This window comes from Vulpes vulpes, chromosome 7 (genome assembly GCF_048418805.1).
Source record: "Vulpes vulpes isolate BD-2025 chromosome 7, VulVul3, whole genome shotgun sequence".
Lineage (NCBI taxonomy): Eukaryota > Metazoa > Chordata > Mammalia > Carnivora > Canidae > Vulpes > Vulpes vulpes.
In genome coordinates, this window is record NC_132786.1 from 26,114,441 (window position 1) to 26,138,058 (window position 23,618).

Here is a 23,618-nt window from a genome sequence, read left to right on the forward strand (position 1 = left end):
TATATAAAGTCTTAAAAAAAAAAAAAAGGAATGTCAACATTTTATTAGATTTGAAGGAGGTTTTAATAAAAACAACTCCCTTCTATCCCTTTCATTCTCTACTCAATCCTGATAGTGATAGAAACAGTGAATAAGTAATCTAAATATAATCAAAAAAAGGACTAAAGAAAATTAAGTTTCCATTTCACAGAGAGGAAGTGACTCTAATGATCAGTTTGTTAGCTAATTTAGCTACACACTAGAGGGCAGAGGCTGGGGGATAAGTACACTCATCCCAGTTAACTGACAATACTGAAGCTAAGACAGAATTGTTATTTCTTGTGCATTTAGTACTAGTGATCTATTTCAGATTTGTGTTTATTAAAGATTCTCCAATGGCAAATGAATGCGTCAAACTTTGAAAATTTTGCTTTATTGCAGGAATCAACATGAAGGAGAAACCTTTTGGTAGGGTGAAAAATAAATAGTTTAAAGTTGCATTTTAAAAATAATACAACGAATATAAACTCATAGTTCATTAAAATCACAAACCAAAGTCAGTGGTCAGTGCTGTTACAATGAATATCAAACCAAAGCACTGGAGACACACTACAAACTCCAGTGCGATTTGTAAATGTTCCCAAAACATTATTATCCCTAACCACAAAACTAAGCAAACATGCATTTCAAGAAATTTAGAGATCAGATGTATAGGGAGAAGAAATAAGAAAACTGGCATTTCATTTATTACAATATGTTTTGCATGTAAAATCTCTGAGTGACCGCATGAGCAACTTAAAGCATCTCGTCATACTATGGAACTGGAAAGCAAAGTAAAAAAAAATGAAAAGAATATCAGGCAGTCATTAAATATCATGTTTTTTAAAGAATATTTAATGACATGAGAAAATGCTCAAAACGAAAAGGAAACAACAGGAAAAAAAAAACCTCCGGAATGATTCGAATTCAACATTGTACAAATAGAGCAGAAGCAAATATATCAGTGAATAATAGTTATCTCCAGATAATTAGAGATATCTAGATGATTTTCATTTTCTTCTGTATAATCTTCCATATTTTCCACAATAAAATATAACTTTCATAGTGAGAAAAATAAGACTTGTTTTTGGAAATATAAACATTTGCATCAAATTACCTTGTGAAGCAATGGCATCTGGGTTACAATAAAAGTATCTATTGGAGAAGTGTATTAAAACTCTCTCTCGTTCTTGAGTTTCTCCCACAAGAGAAAATGCTTTAAAGAAATACCTTAAAAAGATTTAAGAGAAAAAAAGTGAAACTAGAAAAGATTAGCATACTCTTTATGTTTGACAATTAAAGTTAATTCTATACAAGAAATTAATTATACAAAGTAAGATAGATATTCTACAGTTATTTTTTTAAATCACTTACTAGATAGCCATTCAATATGAATTTATTTAATTCTATAAAATGTCAATATAAAAGATGAAAGGCAATACCAATAACATGTAGTTAATACATTAAGAAATGCTTTGGGAAGGTAGTAACTCTCCCATATGACTAAGTGACAAGTAGCCATTTAAAAGATAGGTCAGATAAAAAACAAAGAACACTCAAGACTGAACCCATAACCATGTAGGCTATGTTTTAAAACTACACTTGGATCACTGTTTGTCATCTTGCTGTATGACTGATTGTATTTGCTACCGACACACTGTTAAAATTACAACTATATTATTATCCTGTGTACAGTAGGTTTCTGTTAATTTTATTTTGCCTATTATCATATTATATTACTTTTTATATGAGAAGAAAATTGGGAGCCAAAATCCTAATTTATTCCTTAGGTTAAGAATAAATTAATTTATGTATAAAAATTTTTGAAAAGTAAAAATATGCCTAGAACCACACACCAATCTAAGTCAGAGTCACTAAGAGTATTGTCTATTAGTGATAAAATCCTCACTTGACAAAGGATATGGACATGGACTTCCCTGATGGGAAGAAAAAAAAATCCTTTAAAATGTTCTAAGAAATCTTATAATTAAAAGAAACATATAAAAATCTTATTTCTGGGACACCTGGGTGGCTCAGCAGTGAGCATCTGCCTTTGGCTCAGGGTGTGATCCCCAGATCCAGGATCAAGTCCCATATCGGGCTCCCCGCATGGAGCTTGCTTCTCCCTCTGCCTGTGTTTCTGCCTCTCTCTCTCTGTGTCTCTCATGAATAAATACATAAAATATTTTTTAAAAAAATCTTATTTCTATGATGAAAATGTTGCTACCTTAGTTTGTTAAATCTAAATTATATTGATCAAACTTTAATTTTTCATAACTGTCTTTTATAAACCACATCAGAAAGCAAACTACAAATATAGATATTTCCTCTCCTCTTATCTGTTTTCAGTGGGAAAACCTATGCATGCCCTCAATTCACGCGAAGTGCCACTGAATAAGTCACTATTGTGCATTCTAATCCAAACACCCTCACTTTACCTCTCAAGATTCCTGATTTATAAAACTATAGGGTTACACAGATGATCTCACAATTCCTCCAGGCTCTGACACGTTACAAAGTTTATAAGAGTAACTGCTGACTGGGTTTTACCTTCAGTGGCTCCTAGAAATTTACAGTACCATATGGTGTGAAAAGTGAGGATCAGTGTGTTTATTAAACTTTAATTTGAACAGATGAGCAAAATATGTTACTACCTAAAACAGTTTTGCAGATATCTTCTGCTTACTAGTATGGTGATATTCATTTTATTCCATTCATGAATTAATTCCAAAGTATCATCTTAGAAGGCTATTTGGTTATTATAAATCTGTGCCTTCTTTAAACTGATCATTTGAAAACCAAATTCCCAGATTCTTCTTCTCAAGACTTACTTTGTCACTATTCTTTTCTACGTCATCTACTAGATACAAAATATGAGTTCATGTGTGTTTTTATAAAAACAATATAATTTTCATTCTACTAATGCCTTATCTGGGCTAAGATCACAAAGTCACTGTGCTCTAAAAAAAAGAAAAATCAGATTTTAGTTTCAGCATTACTTTCTCTTCTCAGAACTAATCATTTGGAAGCAAAAAAGAACAGAAGTGATATTTAATCATACCTGAGAGACTGATCCAGGGTCATTCCTGTAAAATCAAAAAACTTCAGATATTCTTCTGCAACTAGTTTGCTAAATTCATTGCTATAAGAAAACAAGACAGACTTTGTTATTCAAATTCAAGCTATTAAAAATGAGACACAAACGAGGACATATGCAAACACCAGCCCTAGTACAGAACGTACTTCTTGCCTAGGTGCTTTGCGACATCCGACCTTTTGAATCTGTCTAGTTGATAAAGTCGTCTGGCCAGCCTCCTGGCTGCTTCTACGTTGCTGCGGGTACCATTACTGAGACTTTCTGAGGCCTCCTTTTCCAGAATCTCAGTGCTCCCCATCTCAGAATGAGCCTCTAGCAGGGTTGTTTTTACACCAGCATTGCTGTGAGAATTGATAAAGAAGAAAAAAAGAACAGAAAAGTTTTTTTTTTTTTTTATGTGACAAAAAGGGAAACTAGCTGATGAAATTATCGTGCCATAGAACCAAATGAAAAAATTTAGATGAGATAGTTTTATACTTAATTATTCATAAAAGTACTTCCAGCTGTTATATTTCAATGTCTTTCAAAGTGATGGCTTAAACCCTTGATGAACAGTTCTCAAAACTTTTAATCTCAGTACCTCTACATTTTAAAAAATATGGAGGACTCCAAAGACCTTTGTGTTTATCTGAGTTGTTATATCTATTGATAATTCACCATATTAGTAATTTAAAAAGAAAAAATTTAAATACTAACTCACTTAAAAATAACTAGCTCATTTCATGAATATAAATATTTTATTAAAAATAATTATAACTTCCAAAACAATAACATAAAATTTAGTGAGAAAAGCAGTAATTATTTACATGTTTTACAAATTTCTTTAATGGTTGGCTTACTGGAAGACAGCTGGGTTTCTCACTGCCACATCTATTTGTAACCAATATTTTGTTTTGGTTGAAATTAAAATAATTCAGTCCCACACAGATAATTTAGTTAGAAAAAGAAGTATTTTAATATACTTTTCAGATAATTGTAGATATTCTTTTTTTTATATGGCACTAAAATAAGACAAGTGGTAGTTTCCCAAAGGTTAGTGTCAATATAGTATCAAAGAATTTTTTGTACTCATATTAAAATTTGTCTTCGTCTTTAAATGGATCTTCTACCCAGGCAAGATTCTGTACCATGCACTGGTCATTGGCAAAATATTGGTTGACACATTTTATTTATACAATAGTTTTGAAAATCACATTTATTATGTCACCACTACTATCTTCATCAAAATCTTTAAGTACGGAAAAGCTACTAAACTTTTAGTGGAAGATAGAAGTTTTCCACAGTTCTAGGTTTTGACTGAAAGCTCACATTGTATTGTTGGCAACAAATACTATCAATTGTTTTCTTAAAGTATTGATAGGCTTACTCAATTAATTTTTGAGAAAATGGCTGCCAATAGCCATGGCTTATCAGCTACACTGAAAAAATGGCAAAATTTTTCCTAAAATTGCATTTCCTAAAAAGTAACTAGTTTATAAGTCACAACTCAAATTGCATACAAAATTGTCCTCAAGAAAACCATCAGGGGAAGTGTTTTATGCATATTTTCCATCTCATCACATGTGAAATTAAAAGGGTATGTACCCAAGGGTTAAAATATAATTATCAAGGAATTTTTATCAAGGAATTTTTAGGTGAGACTGGCTTTTTTATCTTGCATGCAGGACAGTAAAGAACATCAGAACGATTAGGACAGTTTAGTGCCTCTGTGTTGATTTGTGCTGAAGCCCTCACCATGGCTTTTGTACCATCAGTGTGATTATCAATTTAGTGAAAAAGGAAAATAATGCTGTATACTGTTATTATAAAATAACTTCAACCTCATAAACATCCTAAGAGGGCCTCAGTAAGCCATGCAAACCACCTGTGAGCACCTCTGCTCTTGAAAAAGATCACAAACTATAGTCTGTGGCTGCCTATAGAATGCTACATCACGCAATTTATAACATGGACACCAAAAATGCAGTAATTTCCAAACTGGTAAATGAGGAAAAGATACATTTGTGATAAACTAGACGTTAAGTAGCCTTCCAACATACTTACCACAGACTCTAAACCAGACATAGAAATTCTTCTGTAATGAACTAGATAGTAAATATTTCAGGTAAGGACACATAAGTTCTCTGTTACACATGCTTGTTGGGGTTTTTTTTCAACCTCTTAAAACTTAATACCATTCCAGGTTAGGCTGAAATAGGCCAAGAGGCCTCATTCTGCAGGTCTTTGCTCTATCATATTCTTCTTTAACTTGTCCTAAATTATGAGTATCCATTTATTGTTTAGCCTGAGACACTTGGAAGAGGGAACAGGGATGATAAAATCACTAAATATGTAATTATAATTGTTATAATGTTTTTAAAAAAGGTACTGCCAATAAAAAATTATTTGTAAACTTACAGTAAAAATGACAAAAATCATTATAGCAAAAAGTGAACATATTTCTAAGCAGAACTATTCAATATCTATTTTTGTTACTTATTCTACCTCACAATTTTCCATTGTAATTGGAAATTACACCAACTAAGTGGTAGCCTAGCAGGTTCACTATCCCTCAAATGCAGCTCCTGCCACTATCCGCCCAGCCCATACATCAAGTAGCTCCGAGGGACCGCACAGCCCCAGACATCCCCAGACATCCCCAACCACTGCCAGACTGGAGGCAGATAACTGCCCCTCACGACTTCTCTCCGAGCTCATTGTATCAACAAGTATTCCACATGCTGTCCTTGACAGGGAGCATACAGGGAGGGAAAAGAGAGATTACCCCACATGGTCTTTTAGACTCAAGTATGTGAAAATTCTGTTCAACGCACACGTCCACTCACACATCCCAGAGGAGACTGCAGAGAAGCTTAGAAGTACCAAGTGGAGGCTTATCAAACCCAAGCTGACTTATTTTACTGCAGCTATTAATGATAATACTTCATTTTTTAAAGTCAACGTAAAATGTTAAACCACAGTCGATGCCAGGACAACAAACATAAACTGGAATTGCCCCAGGCAAACTAAGATGTTTAGTAATCCTTCTTTAAACAATTAGCCACCTTAAATAATTTTCCAACAGAGACAGATACCAATTAATATAAATTGCTTCATTATGATGAGATCTTCAGGCAAATACATTTAGATATTTTTTCATCCTAAACCTTCCTCCACAGTTACCAGCCAGTTTTATGAAATCCATCCTATCAGAAAAATGAGTATTTAATCATTATATGCAGCAAAGCTATAATAAGTAAACTCATATCAGAAAATTCATTTAAAGGAGAATTCACATTTCAGGTTTTCCCACATTCATGGCTGAAACATAAAATATTAATTCCAAGAACTATTTTAGTGACGATCAAGTAATCTTTTTAATTATAAAAGAAAATCCCTGCAGTTGTGTCTGCATGCATTCTCCTACTCTATATAGTAGCTATCATGGAGAAAAAAACAATGCCAAAGAAAGAATTTTCTTTTCAATTACACTGCCACTTATTGCTCATTTTTCATCACAAATTTATGGCATATATTTAATCACTCCATGTAAATGGTATAATTACACCAGATATACGGCACTGCAAAAATTTTGTTCAAATACAAGAGACTTATCCTAATGAGTATATGTATTTTTTAAATGTAGTGGTCACAGTCACTCCTGTTTCTTATTTTTCATTCCTTATGTTTCCCCTCTTCCTACTCTCTTGCCCAACCTAGGCTATTTCACCTCATTCTCCCTACATTCATCAAAAAGAGGTAATTTAAAAATCTGTAAAAATCAGACTTCTCTGGATCTTCTTAAAAAAATCTTCAATAAGGGCAGCCCCAGTGGTCTAGCAGTTTAGCGCCACCTTCGGCCTGGGGTGTGATCCTGGAGACCCGGGATCGAGTCCCATGTTGGGCTCCCTGCACGGAGCCTGCTTCTCCCTCTGCCTATGTCTCTTTCTCTCTCTCTGTCATGAATAAATAATTTTTTTTTTTAAAAATCTTCAATAAAATAGAAAATAAGGACTACAGTGAGGATAAATACTTTCATTCCTAGATGGCTTCATTCTGTCCCACTTCATGATTTAAGAGATTACTTGAATAAGAACAGAAACTGTTTCATTTAAATCAGAAAGCCTAGCAATATAAATATAAACTTACCAGCAATCAGACAGGCCCCAAAAAGAACTCATCCCAGAGCCCAGGGTGCCTGGGCCACACATATGTCCTTTTATAAGCCCCTTCCCAGTACTCTTTGCCCTATAAGTCCAATTATCTGTTGGTCTCTAGGCTTCTAAGGACCTAGCTCCCTGTGAGGTCATTACTATGACCTCACCTTCTTGGCAGAGTGCTTATTGTTAGTTTTTGTAATGTTTTTACAACCCTAATAAAAACAGAAGCCAGAACACAAGAGCCACTGTATATCAGGAGCATAAACAACAGTGGCAACCCAGCCTTGCTCACACTTGATAAAGCAAACTGGATGATCCCTCTCAGGAGGGATGACACCCCATTTTGTTTCCTGGAATACACAAGACATTATCCATCTAGTCCACTGAATATTAGATGCTTTCAGTAGTTTCAATTTCCCCCCCTTTTTTTTAAACTCTCTTTTCTTTTTCACAAGTAACTTTTACAATTTTCTAAGGCGAAATCCCTAATAGCCACTTAAATGTAGAAAAGATTCCCCAAAAGGTTCTTCCTGTGTTCCAGAAAATGCTTCACTGGAGCCCATACCTCACACCTGCAAACAAATATGGTAACACTATCACCAAAAGAAGGATCAGATTGTTGAGTGTGATCGTGGGGCATTCTCATAACCTTTTTATCATACTAGGATTACCAATTTTTCTAAGTAAATATAATAGGATACTCAGTTAAATCTGAATTGCGGATAAACAATAGTTTTTAAGCACAGGACATACACTAATAAAAATCATTCAATGTTTATCTGAAATTCAAATTTAACTGGCCATCTTATATTTTACCTGGTAACCCTACCTCCTAAAATGTTTGTTCTAAACTTATTCGAAGAATTCCAATTATGGCATTCCTTGTCAATTGGTAGTATGTTTCACAATAGATTCCTTCTGGGTTTATTTTGACTGACTTATGTGATTCAATTCTTATTCCTTATTAAACTATTGTTCTATAGTTTCACCAAGACCTTCTCTCAGTTGTCCATGACCTACTGATTCTTCTCTGATGTCCTCTAAATATAAAGGAAAAACTATTTTCTCTGTATTTCCACCCTTCTTTCCCAGCCTACATACTGCTACCACAGATGTAATAAAAGGCCTCCATAAAAATCCTACACAAGATAAAAATCCATATTCTGTAGTATGTCAGATAAGACCATTCACAAGGTGACCCCAATAGATCATTTAGATTTATCATTTACCAGTTTCCTCATGCTTGGGCCACACAGGAATTTTAGCTATGCTCTCGTACCCTTGTTCCATCTTGCTCCCTTTGCTTCTCTTGTTACCCCTACCCTAAAATTCTGAGATGCCCCAAGTTTTGCAAATTCTTGTTGATTCTACAAGAACCCTAGTGAGATAACTTTTTAAGAATCATACCCCAACTCCCTCTTGCTGCATTCTCAGAGCACTTGATAAATTACCTTTATTCTATCTCTTCTTTTAAAAGTCCCATCTCTCTCGTCTACTACAATCTTGATTTTCACTCTGTATTCACATCACAGGAATAGGCTAAAGTTATTCAATAGCCATTTGTTAAAAGGATGCAAGAACTGAACTGGCTGTGTCCACATTCTCCACTGTCTTCTATGCTATCAATGACACGCAGCACAAATCTTCTAATTCATTATGACTAATACTGGAATGTTCTAGAAGGACTGATATCAGCAGAGGGTACCAGTTACATTGTCTGGTTTCATATTCACTTTTAATTAATTTTAAAAAAGTATTTAAATTTTATTGAATTGAGATAATAAAACTAGGATAAAAAAAATACATTAGGCTAAAGGTTCAAGGCTTCCCCTACCCATCATCCCACTGCATTTATAAAGTATACTAGGGGAGTTGTGCATAAAAAACAACAACAAACAGTAACTTGGTTCAATTTCATACTGTAAAAGCTAGATAAAGACCAATCAGAAGAATCCCAAAGAGTGGAAAGAAATGACTCCAGTTGCAAGTGGAATGAAAGGACCAGAGGGTGCAATGACTCTGGAAGCATTCTTCAGGCTGCAAAGACAGATATAAAAGGCCTGGAACTTAGATAGATAGATTAGATAGATTCAGGAAAACTGGTACAAATGCATTAGCTTTCATGGGTAGAATGAATGTCAGTCAGAACGTGTTCTAAGTATATCATAAGCAAGATTAAAATCCTGAAATATAAAAAATTGCCTTTGAGAAAGGAAAGGAAATCTTGTTGGCCATCATTATGTAAGATATTCATTTCTCAGGCATTGCAGAGATAGCATATCTAATCTTGGAGGAAATATACCTGAGAAATTATTCAGAGTAGCTACACTTCTTCCAATGGTTCCCATTCACCTAACAGCATCTAACATTGGCTAAGTACTTATTTTGTGCCAGTCACGGAGATAAGTGCTTCCTAGAAATTGTCTCATCTAATCCTCAATTATTTTATGAAGTACATAGTACTATAAACATTTTACAGATAGAAACTGAGGCACAGAGCTGCACATGGACAATGGCACTTCAGTACCCAAGTCCTTTATATCCTCTAGTACTATTAATTTTGCTACTGCTAGTCATTTTCTGGTATGATTGTTTTTACAGAGTCAACAAATATCGTACCACGTGTCAGGCAATGTATACTTCAATAAACAAAACACTTCTACTCCAGGGGAGCTAAAACTAAACAACAAACATAATAAATGAAAAAAATAAATATACATAGTATGTTAGAAAGTGGTAACTGCTATGGAAAAAAAAAATAGAACAGAGAGATCAAGAATTGCAGTTTGGGGAGAGAGGCAGATATATTTTTAAAGTGGTCATGGGAGTTCTGAGCAACTTGAAAGGTGGAGTTGCCTTCAATTAACATAGAGAAAACAAAGTTGGCACAGGTTTTAAGAGAAAAAAGTTCCATTTAGACACATTCTATCTATCTCCCTTAGATATCCAAGGAGATATATGGCAATATAAACATATGTGACGCTTTCAGAAAAGACATGTGCCTGGGGCCTACTCCAGGGAATTCTCAGACCGTTGGCCTTCACATTTTCTTTTTAAGCTCTAAGATGATTCTGATGTGTATCAGGATTTTGAGCCACCACTATCCCAGGGAAAATCACTATAGGTCTAAAGAGGGGAAATGGTAATGATCAGACTTGGATATTTTATTATTTTATTTTATTTTATTTTATTTTATTTTATTTTATATTTTTATTTTATATATTTTATTTTATTTTATTTTATTTTATTTTATTTTATTTTATTTTATTTTATTTTATTTTTTTATTTTATTTTTATTTGAGACAGGAAGAGATTGTCTTAAGCAGGCTCCATGCTCAGAGTGGAGCCCAACTCTAGGCTCAATCTCACAACCCTAAGATCATGACCTGAGTGGAAATCAAGAGTCAGACAGTCAAAGTACCCAAGCACCCCATTAGACTTGGATTTTTATAAGATCACTTTTCTTTGTACCATGGAAGAAAAACTTTAGGTAGACAAAACTGAGCCCAGAGTATTTTGATAGCTAGGACAGCTGAACCTGAATTGAAAGATAATTCATGTGAATAATTTTTAAAAATACCTGCTCTGAGGGGCACCTGGGTGGCCCAGTTGGTAAACTGACTGAATCTTGATTTCAGCTCTGGTCCAGAGTCCCAGCGTTGTGAGATCAGTCACCTCCGGCTCTATGTTCAGCACATAGTCTAAGACTTTCTCCCTTTCCCTCTGCCCCTCCCCATGTGCACTCTCTCTCAAATAAATAAATAAATAAATAAATAAATAAATAAATAAATCTAAAAAAAAATCCTGCTCTGAAAGATATTTAAAAAGTAAATTCAAACAACATAATGAATACTTTGGTATGTGTTTGGAGTTGTGTTCAAAGAGAGGGCAGAAGGCTAACTGACTTAGAATCTGGACAAAATATGTTGCCACCAACCAAGATAACAAATACAAGAGGAAGACAACAGAATGTGTAACAGTGTGGGGAGGGGGGCATGTGAGCACACACATGCACATACAGAAACAGGAAACAGAGAAAAGATGATGAGTTTGGCTTGAAGATGTAATAAAACATGGCATCCATATGACTCTCAGACAGAGCTGTCTAGTAGCCACAGCAACCATCCACTACCTGTAGGAACTCAATATGGGCATAGCAGTCCCCTCCACTAATGTGAATAGATCATCTGGTAAGGGGTTGTAATGTCCAATATGCCCAAGGAACTCAGAAATGTGTCAATAAAGAAATATGAAAAAAAAAAGAAATATGTATAGCAGCGTATTCATCTGAACACAGTTCCATTACAGTAGAAGAATTAGGAGGTCTCTTTTCTTATTATTGAGATTCTACATGCAAGTGCCAGTAATAATTACTAATTTAGAAGATGCTAAATTCAAGTAAAAGATCCACATAAATGCTTACTTAGTAGTGTTTGGCTCATAGTGAACTATAAATGTTAGGTGCCATCACCAGACCCAATTCTTATCATTACTACTACTCCCTTCATCTTTAAGATTATTACTTGGTTATTTGGACGACCACATGAGATAATTACATCAGGCAGTAAATGTAAATGTAAACTGCTATTTGTATTGTATACAAGTGTTAATTTAGCTCTTAGTAGCAACTAATACTTGACTTCTCTAAAGAAAATTACCTCAAATAAACACACTTTTGACATTTATATAGAATACATCTCTCTAGATAGGACAGCATTTACTTATGATTTCAGAGACTTTAAGAGAACCATAGGTAAAATCTAATGATAGAAACTCCTAATGGCTATTTCTCTGTTTGGAATGGAAAACGTAATTCAGTCTTTACAAATGAAGAATTGTAATTAAGTGTCACCTAGAGGTTCTGGCTCAGGATATTGTTTTAAATAAACTTCATTCGTTTTATTCAGTTCTGCATTCAGTATTCAGGTCACCAACGTGAAACTGACCAAACTTACCAATTTGCCCTGGAAGCACTTATTTCCAATAAAGAATTGGAATCTTCACTCTTCTGGAGCTTCATACTCCTCTGGGGGCATAATCCAGATGATTCAGGGTTTTGGGGGTGTTTCTTGTTTTTTGTTTGCTTGTTTGTTTTGCTTTTTTGTTTTTTAAAAGGAGTTTTTTTGTTTTGTTTTGATTTTCCATATTAAACTCAGCTTTTCTGGACTAGCTCTCAAATGAGAACATAATTTTGCTGCAATATTATTAAGTCAATTTTAATACAACTACATTCTAAAAAATTTTTTAAGATTTTACTTATTTATTCCTGAGAGATATAGAGAGAGGAACAGAGACATAGGTAGAGGGAGAAGCAGGCTTCCCGCAGGGACTGGGATGGGGGACTCCATCCCAGGACTCCAGGATCACGCCCTGAGCCAAAGGAGGACGCTCAATGGCTGAGCCACCCAGGCATCCCACATTATAAAAATTTGAGATGAATCATTTGCAAAGCAGCTACTACTAGATGTCTAGCTTGATAATAAATAAGGAGGAAAGTGATGCAAAACCACTTACATGTTCATTATTTGCACAGAAGCTTCAGTGAACAAATCAGTGAATTCCAATTCCAGTGGACAAGAAAGGAAGAATGAATCATTCACAGATGGACTATCTTGTTTTCTTAGAATGCTATTAAAATGTCACTGCATATTTTGAGTTTACATCTTTCATGAGATATAGCTTTTGGCTATGTTACTTCATTGCCTTTATATGGCATTAAAAATCTCTAATGATACTGTATCACTCTCTACCCTGACAAAAGGAAATAAAAGGGGTAACTACATTCCATATCCTTGCAAATTCATAAGTCAACAGTCTGAAATTGATCATACCCTTTAATGACTGTGATTATGCACTGCACATTCTGGGCAAACAGGGTGGTATGAAATTGGACAATATGTCTACACAGAAAAACACTAGCTTATCCCCCATGCCAAGGCATTACATTCTTTCATGTTTTCCAAATCCGAATTATCTAACTTCAATTTTTTTCATTTAAAGGAAGGCATTAACACTCTAAATGAATGCATACATACACAAAGCCAAACTCATCAAAACACACCTTCCTTTGACTGAGGAGGAAGGAGCTACTACTTGGCCCTATGACACATGAAAAAAGAAACATGTAAAAGAGACTAAACTGCCAGAGCTCACTAACCTCACTCCTGGGATTTAGCCGAGGATACTATTGCCAAATGTAATACAATTATAAGCAAAAAAAAAATTTAATACCCTTAGGGAGAATATTTATAATAACACAGAATGAGAAAGATGAAAGACCTGCACTCTGAAAATTTTAAACATTGATGAAAGAAAGTGAAGACAACACAAGGCAATGAAAAGACATTCCATGCTCATGGATCCAAAGAACAAATATTGTTAAAAATGTCTCTATTATCCAAAGCAAGCTACACATTTAATCCAATCCCTATCAAAACACCAACAGCATTTTTCATAGAACTGCAACAGACAATCCTAAAATTTGTATGGAACCACAAAAAAAACCCAAATAATCAAAGCAATCTTGAAAAAGAAGAGCAAAGCTGGAGTTATCATGATTAAGGACTTTAAATCATATTACAAAGCTATAGTAATCACAACGGTGATCACTGGCACAGAAGACACATAGTTCAATGGAATATAACAGAAAACCTAGAAATAAACCTACAATTACATGGTCAATTAAACCTTGACAAAGCAGGTAAGAATATCCAGTAGGAAAAGACAGTCTCTGCAACAAAAGGTATTGGGAAAACTGGACAGCTACATGCAAAAGAATGAAACTGGATTACTTTCTTACACCACACACAAAAATAAACTCAAAATGGATTAAAGACCCAAATGTAAGACCTGAAACCATAACAATCCTAGAAGAAAGCACAGGCAGTAATTTCTCTGACATTGGCTATAGCCACATTTTTCTAGACACATCTCTTGAAACAAGGGGGATAAAGGCAAAAATAAATTATTGGGATTACATCAATATAAAAAGCTTCTGCACAGTGAAGGAAACAATCACCAAAAATAAAATGCAACCTATAGAATGAGAGAAGATATTTGCAAATGACATATCCAATGAAGGGTCAGTATCCAAATATATGAAGAACTTATACAACTCAATATTCAAAAAACAATCCAATTAAAAATGGGCAGAAGACATGAACAGACATTTCTCCAAAGAAGACATACCGATAGTCAACAGACACATGAAATTGATGCTCAACATCACTCATCATCAGGGAAATGCAAATCAAAACCACAATGAGATATCACTTCACAAACCTGTCAGAATGACTGAAATCAAAATCACAAAAAACAAGTGTTGGCAAAAATAGGAGAAAAAGGAACCCTCTGGCACGGAGGGTGGGAATGCAAACTGATGCAGTCATTCTGGAAAACAGTGTGGAGGTTCCTCAAGAAGTTAAAAGTAGAGCTATCCTACTATCCAGTAATCATCACGCTACTAGGTGTTTATTTAAAAAAAATAAAAACACTATACCAGATGGATACATGCATCCTTATGTTTATAACAGCATTCTTTACAACAGCCAAAATATGGAAGTGGCCAAGTGTCCAGCAACCGACGAGATATGGAAGTGGCCAAGTGTCAGCAACCAACGAGTATATAAAAGAAGATGTGGTGTGTATGTATATATATATATATATATATATATATATATATACACACAGTATATAAAAGAAGTATATAAAAGAAGATGTGGTGTGTGTATACACACACACACACACACACACACACAATGGAATATTACTCAGCCATATAAGAGAATAAAATCTTGCCATTTGCAATGCCATGGATCAAACTAGAAAATATAATGCTATGCAAAATAAGTCAGTCAGAGAAAGACAAATACCATATTGATTTCATTCATGTGTGGAATTTAAGAAATAAAAAAAATAGAGCAAGGGAAAGAAAAGAGAGGGAGGAAAACCAAAAAGAGACTTTTTAAAAATTTAAATTCAATTAGCCAACATATAGTACATCATTAGTTTCAGAGGTAGAGTTCAGTTATTCATCAGTTGCATATAACACCCAGTGCTCATCACATCATGTTCCTTCCCTGAATGCTCATAACCCAATTGCCCCCCAACCCTGTCCCCTCCAGCAACTCTGTTTGTTACCTAGAGTTAAGTCTCTCATGGTTTGTCTCCCTCTCTGATTTCTTTCCATTCAGTTTTCCCTCCCTTTTCCTATGATTCTTTGCACAGAAGAAACAGACTCTTAAGTACAGAGAACAAACTGATGATCACCAGAAAGGAGGGGAATGGGGGGGTTGGGTAAAATAGAAGATGGGGATTAAGAAGTATTCTTAGCATGATGTGCACAGGGCGATGTATGGAAATGTTGAACCTCTATACTGTACACCTGAAACTAATATAACATTGTATGTTAACTATATTGTAATTTAAAGAAAAATTTAAAAGGCTGGTGCATCTAAACCAATCTTGTGAATCTATTTCCCTCAGAGCACACAGGTCAAGAGGCACCAAACCGAGTCAGGGATAGACAGCCGTCTTCTATCTTGCAAGCAGTGGCTAGAGTTAGAATATGTATCCTAATCAAAATTGAATGTTTTTATTTTAATCAACCCCTGCTAGAAGTCTCAACTTAGAACTTAATTTTTCTTTAATGTAATTTACTTGAGAGTAATAACCATTAGGGGTAAAACAGTTAAAATTAGCTTAGTGAACATAAGTACCCCATCCCTAAACTCAAAAGTATACTTGTAAATACAAATTTAGCTTGATCAAACATCCCCCCTCCCCCCCCACACACACACCTTTGCAGGTCCAGGTACTAAATAGTATTATCTAGCTAGGGAACATTAGATCAGTTTTGTACTCTCCTCTGTCTCTCTTCCTTTTCTCTTTCATTTTCCAAAGAACAAGAGGCTTTATGAATATTTTTATGGTTAGATTTAGATATATCCAAATGTTATCATCACTATTAGTGTTCTATGATCTCTCTTTGAATTTTTATGAATACTTGTTTTCACCGTCCCATATCACAGTTTTGCTGCACCTAGAAGGGCACCTCTGCCTTGCAGCACCCCTCAGCTCTGGGAGGTTCACTACCGGGCCATCAGGCTCACGTTCTGCAGTCTTCCAGAAGAGGGCACCAACATGCAAAGCAGTGGCACAGAAACTGACCAAACAACTGAATACATTTACCTTAGAAGCATTTATTTCCAATAAATAATTGTACTCTTCACCTCTCTAGAGTTTCACACTCCTCTGAAGGCACAATCCAGATGATGCAGGTTTTTGTTTGCGTTCACCAGCTCCATACATGTCCTACTACCGTGGCCTGTCAGTACATCCTCTCCACACTGGGTTTTCTCTGAGTGCTATTTATTGCCACTACACTGTAAGCTGCTGTATTTGACAGAGGTTTCTCAGATTTGCTTAACAATTTTTTGCGTGTGTAATTTTAAAGAGAAAAAATTAGCTCCCTAACAAGAGTGTAGGAAAATCAGCACGAAGAAGGCAGGACGATCATTCCCTAAGGAAATAAAGTCTTATCTCTGTCATGTCCTGCTTTCATCTCTTTACATTACTCCAGCTCATCTGGAGACAGATCAAAGAGATCATCATCATCTGGGGCTACAGGAATAAAAAGGGATTTTTCCACTCTGTATTGCCTATGATGATGAATGAGTTAGCAAGAAAGGCCATATACATTTTTGTCTAAATTTACTTTGTAAGCACATCTGGAATGTTTACTGTGCTCTGTGCACTATTCTAAGCATTTTATACTGCCTCACCTATAACCCCTTTAACAACCCCTTTAACAACCCTATGAGAAGTACTACCATCACCATTTTACAGAGGAGTAAACTGAGATATGGAGACATAAGTCATTTCATAAGTCACAATGCTAAAATGGCAAAGCTGGGATGGGGCTCAAGCCAGGCAGTTTTATCTGCAAAGTTCAAGCTCTTAAACAATATGCTGTGTGGCCTGTCTTCTGTTGCAGTATAACTATAGGTTCTACTTCAGGTATAACACTGGCATGTGAGAATAAAAATGTCTACTTTTTAAGGGACATCCATATGACTAAACATGCTTAGTATAACTATACTTAAGTGTACACATCAAAATTGTGTAATTCTCTATGCAATAACTTATTAAAGCATGTAATATGTGCTGGACATACCACAGGTGCTAGGAGTACCGAATGACTATAAAAAAGCCCTGTCTTTGGTACAGTTTTCACTTCTAATAAGAGACAGACAATAAACCAAATAAAGGTCCTCCCTCTCTTTTACCATTCCACAAATATTTCCTGAATATGTTATGAGTCAGACACTGTCCTAGGTAAATATTAAGTATTCAATAAAGCACTGAATAGCAAAAGTCCTTGCTTTCATGGAGCTAACATTCAGATAGTGATAGTGATTAAATGTCATGTAGATAAATATAGCCAGGTAAAGACATGGGGAGGACTAGACTTGCTGTTTTATTCATGGCACCAGGAAAGTGCCATTTGAGTGAAAACTGAAGTGAGGGATGTGTCCTGGCAAGGTATCTTCAGGAAAAGTGTTCCAAACAAGGACTAAGGACGGCGCAGAAAGGGAACTATCACTAGAGAGGAGAGAGCAGGGGGTGGGTGTTGAATTCACTTGTACTTCCAAAGCAGTCCCTCACTCAAAAGACCCCAAATCAACTCCAATTCTCAAACATCTATGGTCAGAAAAGGCACAATTAAAAAACAACAGACTGTTAGTATCCTAGACACATGTTAGCTTCCAAAGTTAGTAGGCTGTTTTTTAGTTCCTCCTCTACTACTGAGAATGTTTCCGCGACCCTTAGCATCATCCAAGGCCAGACTCCAGCCATCCCCTAAGTCATCCTGTGGAGGGAACAAGGATCCACTGCATACTGTGCATACTGTCTACACCATGGTCCCCATTGGGCTGGTCTGTGACGTTCTGGGGTTGAATCCAGATCTTCATCACATTTCTATCCCAGTGCCTAGTACAATAGGCTGGCACATAAATGGTTGCTCACTAAAAGTGCCCTAAATCAAATTGCAAAAAATTTAAAAAGAAAAGTCAACGACTATATTCTAAACAGACCACTCAACCTCACTAGAAGATGCCTAAAAATAATAATTTGGATGCTTCCTCTCATGAGCCTAAATAAAGGCTGAAAGTCTCCACCATGAAGTTTTGGTTACCCTTATACACCAATAAGAAAATTATTACTTCAATAATTTTAAGGACTTCTCTTCTCATGGAATCTAGAAGTTCTGACCAGTAGAAAACACTTACCAGTGAGCTCTCTCTAGACATTTTTCCCCAGGTTTATTTATTTTTAAACATCACCTACTCCGTAATATTGCACAATGGGGAGCAAAGACAAAAAAGTGGCAACAAAGTAGACAGAATCCAAGTGGGATACTCAATTCCTAATAACTCAGAAAAGTAAAACCATATTTACTAAATGAAAAGACCATATTCATTATCTTAAAAAAGAAAAGCACCATTGCCAGTTGCCAAGCTCTGTATGTTCCCAGGCATGATGCTTAAACCAGTTTCTTTCCATCTTCATTTATTATATGTTAAAAATAGATGAGACAATGCAAGATGACTGCCTCGGATCACTGAGTCACATAAGAGAGGAGGAGGTGCTCAGACATGGGGTGCCTTCCTTTCCAAGGAATATGTTTTAGAAAGTTACAGGTTTCTTGAAACTATCTTTGATTTTTAAAAAAATATATATTTTTAAACAAATGAGGTAATAAGCGAGAAAACCAGGAGAACTGTGCCTACCAGACAGTTGGCACACAGTCTATTCTTACCAAAGTGTTTGCTTAATGAATAAATCATCTGAACCATGTAGAAGTTTAATTTAGAAATAAACTACTTTGGGCAGCCCTGGTGGCGCAGCGGTTTAGCACCGCCTGCAGCCCAGGGCGTGATCCTGGAGGCCCTGGATCGAGTCCCACGTCGGGCTCTCTGTATGATGCCTGCTTCTCCCTCTACCTGTGTCTCTGCCTCTCTCTCTCTGTCTCTATGAATAAATAAATAAAATCTTTAAAAAAAAGAAATAAACTACTTTGCCCATGCAAAAAAAATTACCAAATTTTAGGGAGCTGTTTATCATCTTAATTTGCCCTTTGATTTCACACCATCACCTCCTAAAATCAATCACCTGCAATGCAAGTGGAGGGAGCCTGGTGCTCCTTAATGTAAATTATATCAGCTATCTACCATCTAACCCTTTTCCCAAGTATTTTGGTATTTTAAAATTGAAATTGCAGGATTTCAGAGGTAGTTTAATAACATGAGCTGGAACAGATTCAGTTTCTGGACACAAGACAAGACAATCTGCTCCCCAAATAAGCTGAGAATTAAAGGGACACATTAGACAACAAATGTAGTGAACACCTCCCCTCTCCAAAAAAGAAAAAAAAAGAGTCTTTAAAATCAGATGAGAAGAAAGAAAAATCACATTTCCTATCACTCTGGCATGTGACAAGCCCTTTACATATATCACCTCATTTTAATGATGATCAGAACCTCCAAGTACAAATTCTTTGAGTGAATTTTAGAAAAGTATCCCTATGTACAAATGAAATATAAAAAGGTATCCATTTTGGTACATGTTTTAAATAAAAGAAACCCTACCAGGACTCACAGCTGAGCAAAAAATAATTCAGGCCATATAACTACTTATCACTCTGAGACCCTTGGAGTGGTGCGAAGAAGTTAGCACATAATTACGACAACCACCTACCATTAGATCATGCGGCCTTAGGAAAGCACCTGCAGAATTTTCAAGTAATAGATCACCTATTCATTGTTCACATGATTATAATTGATATCCAAAAGGTGTGACTTGCCCTAGGAGTCATGTCTTCCAACTCTAAATCCAAAACTTTGTCCACTACACAACTGTCCAGGCAGAGATGATAATTTAAATAATTGATAACATGGGATCCCTGGGTGGCGCAGTGGTTTGGCGCTTGCCTTTGGCCCAGGGCGCGATCCTGGAGACCCGGAATCGAATCCCACATCGGGCTCCCGGTGCATGGAGCCTGCTTCTCCCTCTGCCTGTGTCTCTGCCTCTCTCTCTCTCTGTGTGACTATCATAAATAAATAAATAAATAAAAATTCTTTAAAAAAAAATAAAAAATAAAAAAAATAAATAATTGATAACAAAGTTGTGTTTCCCAAAGGGTAGGCTCAGTCTCAAAAAAGGTTTCAGAAAATATTTTTCAAGTAAACTGAAAATGACAAAGTTTCTTAGTCAAGGTAAGGGCACTGGGAGAGGAGCACTTCTGAAAGTCCAGAAAACTAATAACGGAGGGCATGGTATCAAAGGCAAACCAAACTAGCTTGAAGCCCTGAAAGTAATCCTCCAGAACCTAATCATAAGCCTTCCTATAAGGGAGGAGGGTGATAACAGGAAGAGCCAGGGATGCTCCTGAACAGAAACTAGATATCCTCTCCCCCTTCCTGTTTTCCCCGTGTGCATCTCCAGAGAGATGAAGCAAAAGTGGTACTGAATTTGGCAAAACTGTATAAATACAAGTACATATCATATTCCATTGACTCTTAATTTCTTCTAAATTTCATAGTCTCTGAAATTAGGATGGTTTCTTACAAAGTATAACCCCTGTCAGCCAGACAGATGTTCATTACCTGTGTACAAAGAAATATTATTCATTGTTGGTTTTGTCTTGACTTAATTGATATGTATACAAGGTCTCCAAAAGGATTATCCTATTAATTGGTATCGAAACAAAAGTATTATGTATGGAGAAGGTAATGAAAACAAGCAACTAAGATTCTTATTTTTATGTAAAAATCTGTATGTTTAAATAGAAATACCATATGATCTGGTAATTTCACTGCTGGGTATTTACCCAAAGAAAACAAAAACAAATTTGAAGAGATATATGCACCCCTATGATTACTGTGATATTATTTACAATAGCCAAGATATGGAACCAACCCAAGTGTCCAGCGACTGATGAATGGATAAAGATGCAGCATATGAATACACAATGGAATATTATAAAAAGCTATAACAGAAAGAGACCTTGCTATTTGCAACAACAAAGATGGACCTAAAGAATATTATGCTAAGTGAAAAAAGTCAGAGAAAGAAAAAACTTCTAAGTATTAGAAAGCATTGTGTCATAATTAATTAGTGGTATATTATTTTCCAGTGGTACTTAAAATAATGATTTATTTCTGAATCAAGAGCATCTTAGATTTTAAAAATTTTTATGCCTTTTTGTTTTTATTACTTTATACTTACCTTAAATTTCAATAACATTTAATTTTTAAAAGGAAAATTATATTGTTTCTTGATTTGCTCGTTTGTGAGTCATGAGAGTAAAATAATGATGGCACAGAATTCTTTGGCTTCTGTTTCCTCCATTTTGGAAAAGACAAGTTATTTTGAAGTTCTGGTATTTACATTTAATTCCAGAAGTATATGACCCACTTCTCAAAAATCACCATTCAAAAGGTCATATACTCTCTAAACAGTGCTTTTTAAAATACTATTTTTCAGCATAAATGAGAGCAGTATTTTTAAAGCTGTTATCTCCAAGACAATGTGCACCAAGAACACATTTGAGATCATTAGTATTAAAATTTTGTTCCTCTAATTTAAAAAAACAACAATATACTAAGTTCCAAAATGCTAAACTTTAAAAATTATGGTTAACTATTCCTCCTAAGAAAAATGATAAAGTATAGTTTATGTGAATTAGTTAAGGCCTAATAGGTAAAAAGCAAATGAGAACTCTTGTGCTTTCTCTAAAAAAATAAATACTTTTCTCATTTTTTGGCCAGTTTCTGTAGAAATTAAGACTATTTCCTAGCTAACTCAAACACACTACAGATAATATTAAATATTCATATTACTATAATATCAAAATTTTGAGCTTTTAACATGCATGCACAAACACACAAATAAAGCTGCAACTCCATACAGTTCATGAACTTCTATATACATGGCTTTAAATATATATATATATTTTTTACTATTGAATCATAATCAATTCTATCACTTCAAATTGTATTTTGAGAAAGGGATGGCAAAGAGAGAAAATAATCTATAGAATAAATACCCTTCATACCATAAAAAGGAGGAATGGGAAATAAAGAGTATTTACTTCTAACACCCCCTCCTCCCCTGCAGATTCACAATACAGTTAAGTCCTCTTTGTAATAAAGACTCAGAAGTTCTTCAGAGTTTTACTTTAATCTTCATAAAATCTTTTTTTGTTGTTTGGTTTTGGTTTTGTTTACTACCCATTTAGATCCTAACTATTATTCTACATGGAACACAAACTCTGTGAACACAAGCTTTCAAACTTTCACACAGTTAGATGCTTCTGTATTACAGAAACTTTTGCAGGGAGGGCCATGAGAAGATCCTGGGTGGCCTGAATCTAGTAGATGGCCCAGGCTGAGTCTTTAGACTTCAAAGACAAGCAAGCAGAAGGAGATCTGGTCACATATGCCTTCCTGAAAAAGAAATACCATGCAGAGCCCTAGACTGTATCTGTTGTCTCTCCAGCCCAGCTCCTCAAAGAGTGCCACTCACTTCAGAATAGGAAGGCAAACCTGGGTCCCTACTTCCCTATTACAGTCCATCCCCTATAATGTGTTCCTGATACCCCTTCACCTCATCCCAAGCTGGACATACACACTCTTATGAGCAATACCTCACACCATGGTGCAAGAATAAAGTAGAAATATCCTCAAACTCAACTTTTAAAGCAGCTAGAACAAATAGCCTAGATGTGATGTCTTGGGGTGAAATCTATCTATCCCCAAGCCATATCTCCCTAATGACCATCTGTTTATTTCCTGACCTAAATGCCATAGCTGTCAATGGAACCATTTAGCAAATCCCATCTATGTGCCACATAAAGCTGTGTATCAGAGATTACCCCAGGAAACAGCTTGCACATACATTTTGTGACTTTCAGAGAATATTCTGACATTTCAGAATGAAATTCACAACAGAAAATAAAATATACTGTCCTCACTAGTACATTGACTCCATAGAATATTTTGTCCTTCTTCTAAAATAAAAAATACATGTCAGACGACCGTAAGTATTTTAAAGTTTATAGAAAAAAAATATTTGCTTGCCCACCCTGCTCCTAGATTCTGGCACCCCAACTCCTATTCCTGCTAGGGAGATATATACTCATTCAAAAATGATGAATCAATAACCAATCAGTTCTAGTTTTTATATAAGCATTATTCTTTAATTTTATTTCTTAGGTATATGTAAGAAATTTTATTCTGAGGTATAAAAACTCTAGTTTTATAAAGCAATAGGGAAGGAAGGAGGGAGGGAAGGAAGACAAA

The 23,618-nt window shown here is 35.3% G+C and overlaps 1 protein-coding gene across 20 annotated transcripts in view; it reads right to left on the bottom strand.

Annotated features, from left to right (window-relative positions):
- The window catches only part of PSD3 (pleckstrin and Sec7 domain containing 3), a 577,475-nt gene that overhangs the window by 324,291 nt on the left and 229,566 nt on the right, over positions 1-23,618 (bottom strand). For 17 of the 20 annotated variants that reach the window (XM_072763297.1, XM_072763299.1, XM_072763306.1 and 14 more), the window contains 3 exons: positions 3,262-3,456; positions 3,080-3,160; positions 1,136-1,248 (listed from right to left, as the gene is read on the bottom strand). In XM_072763297.1, coding sequence (XP_072619398.1) covers positions 1,136-1,248; positions 3,080-3,160; positions 3,262-3,456 — 389 coding nt within the window. Of the gene's footprint in view, positions 1-1,135; positions 1,249-3,079; positions 3,161-3,261; positions 3,457-7,243; positions 7,386-23,618 lie in introns of those variants that run through there. The other 3 variants (XM_072763310.1, XM_072763312.1, XM_025993720.2) reach the window with 2 other exon arrangements.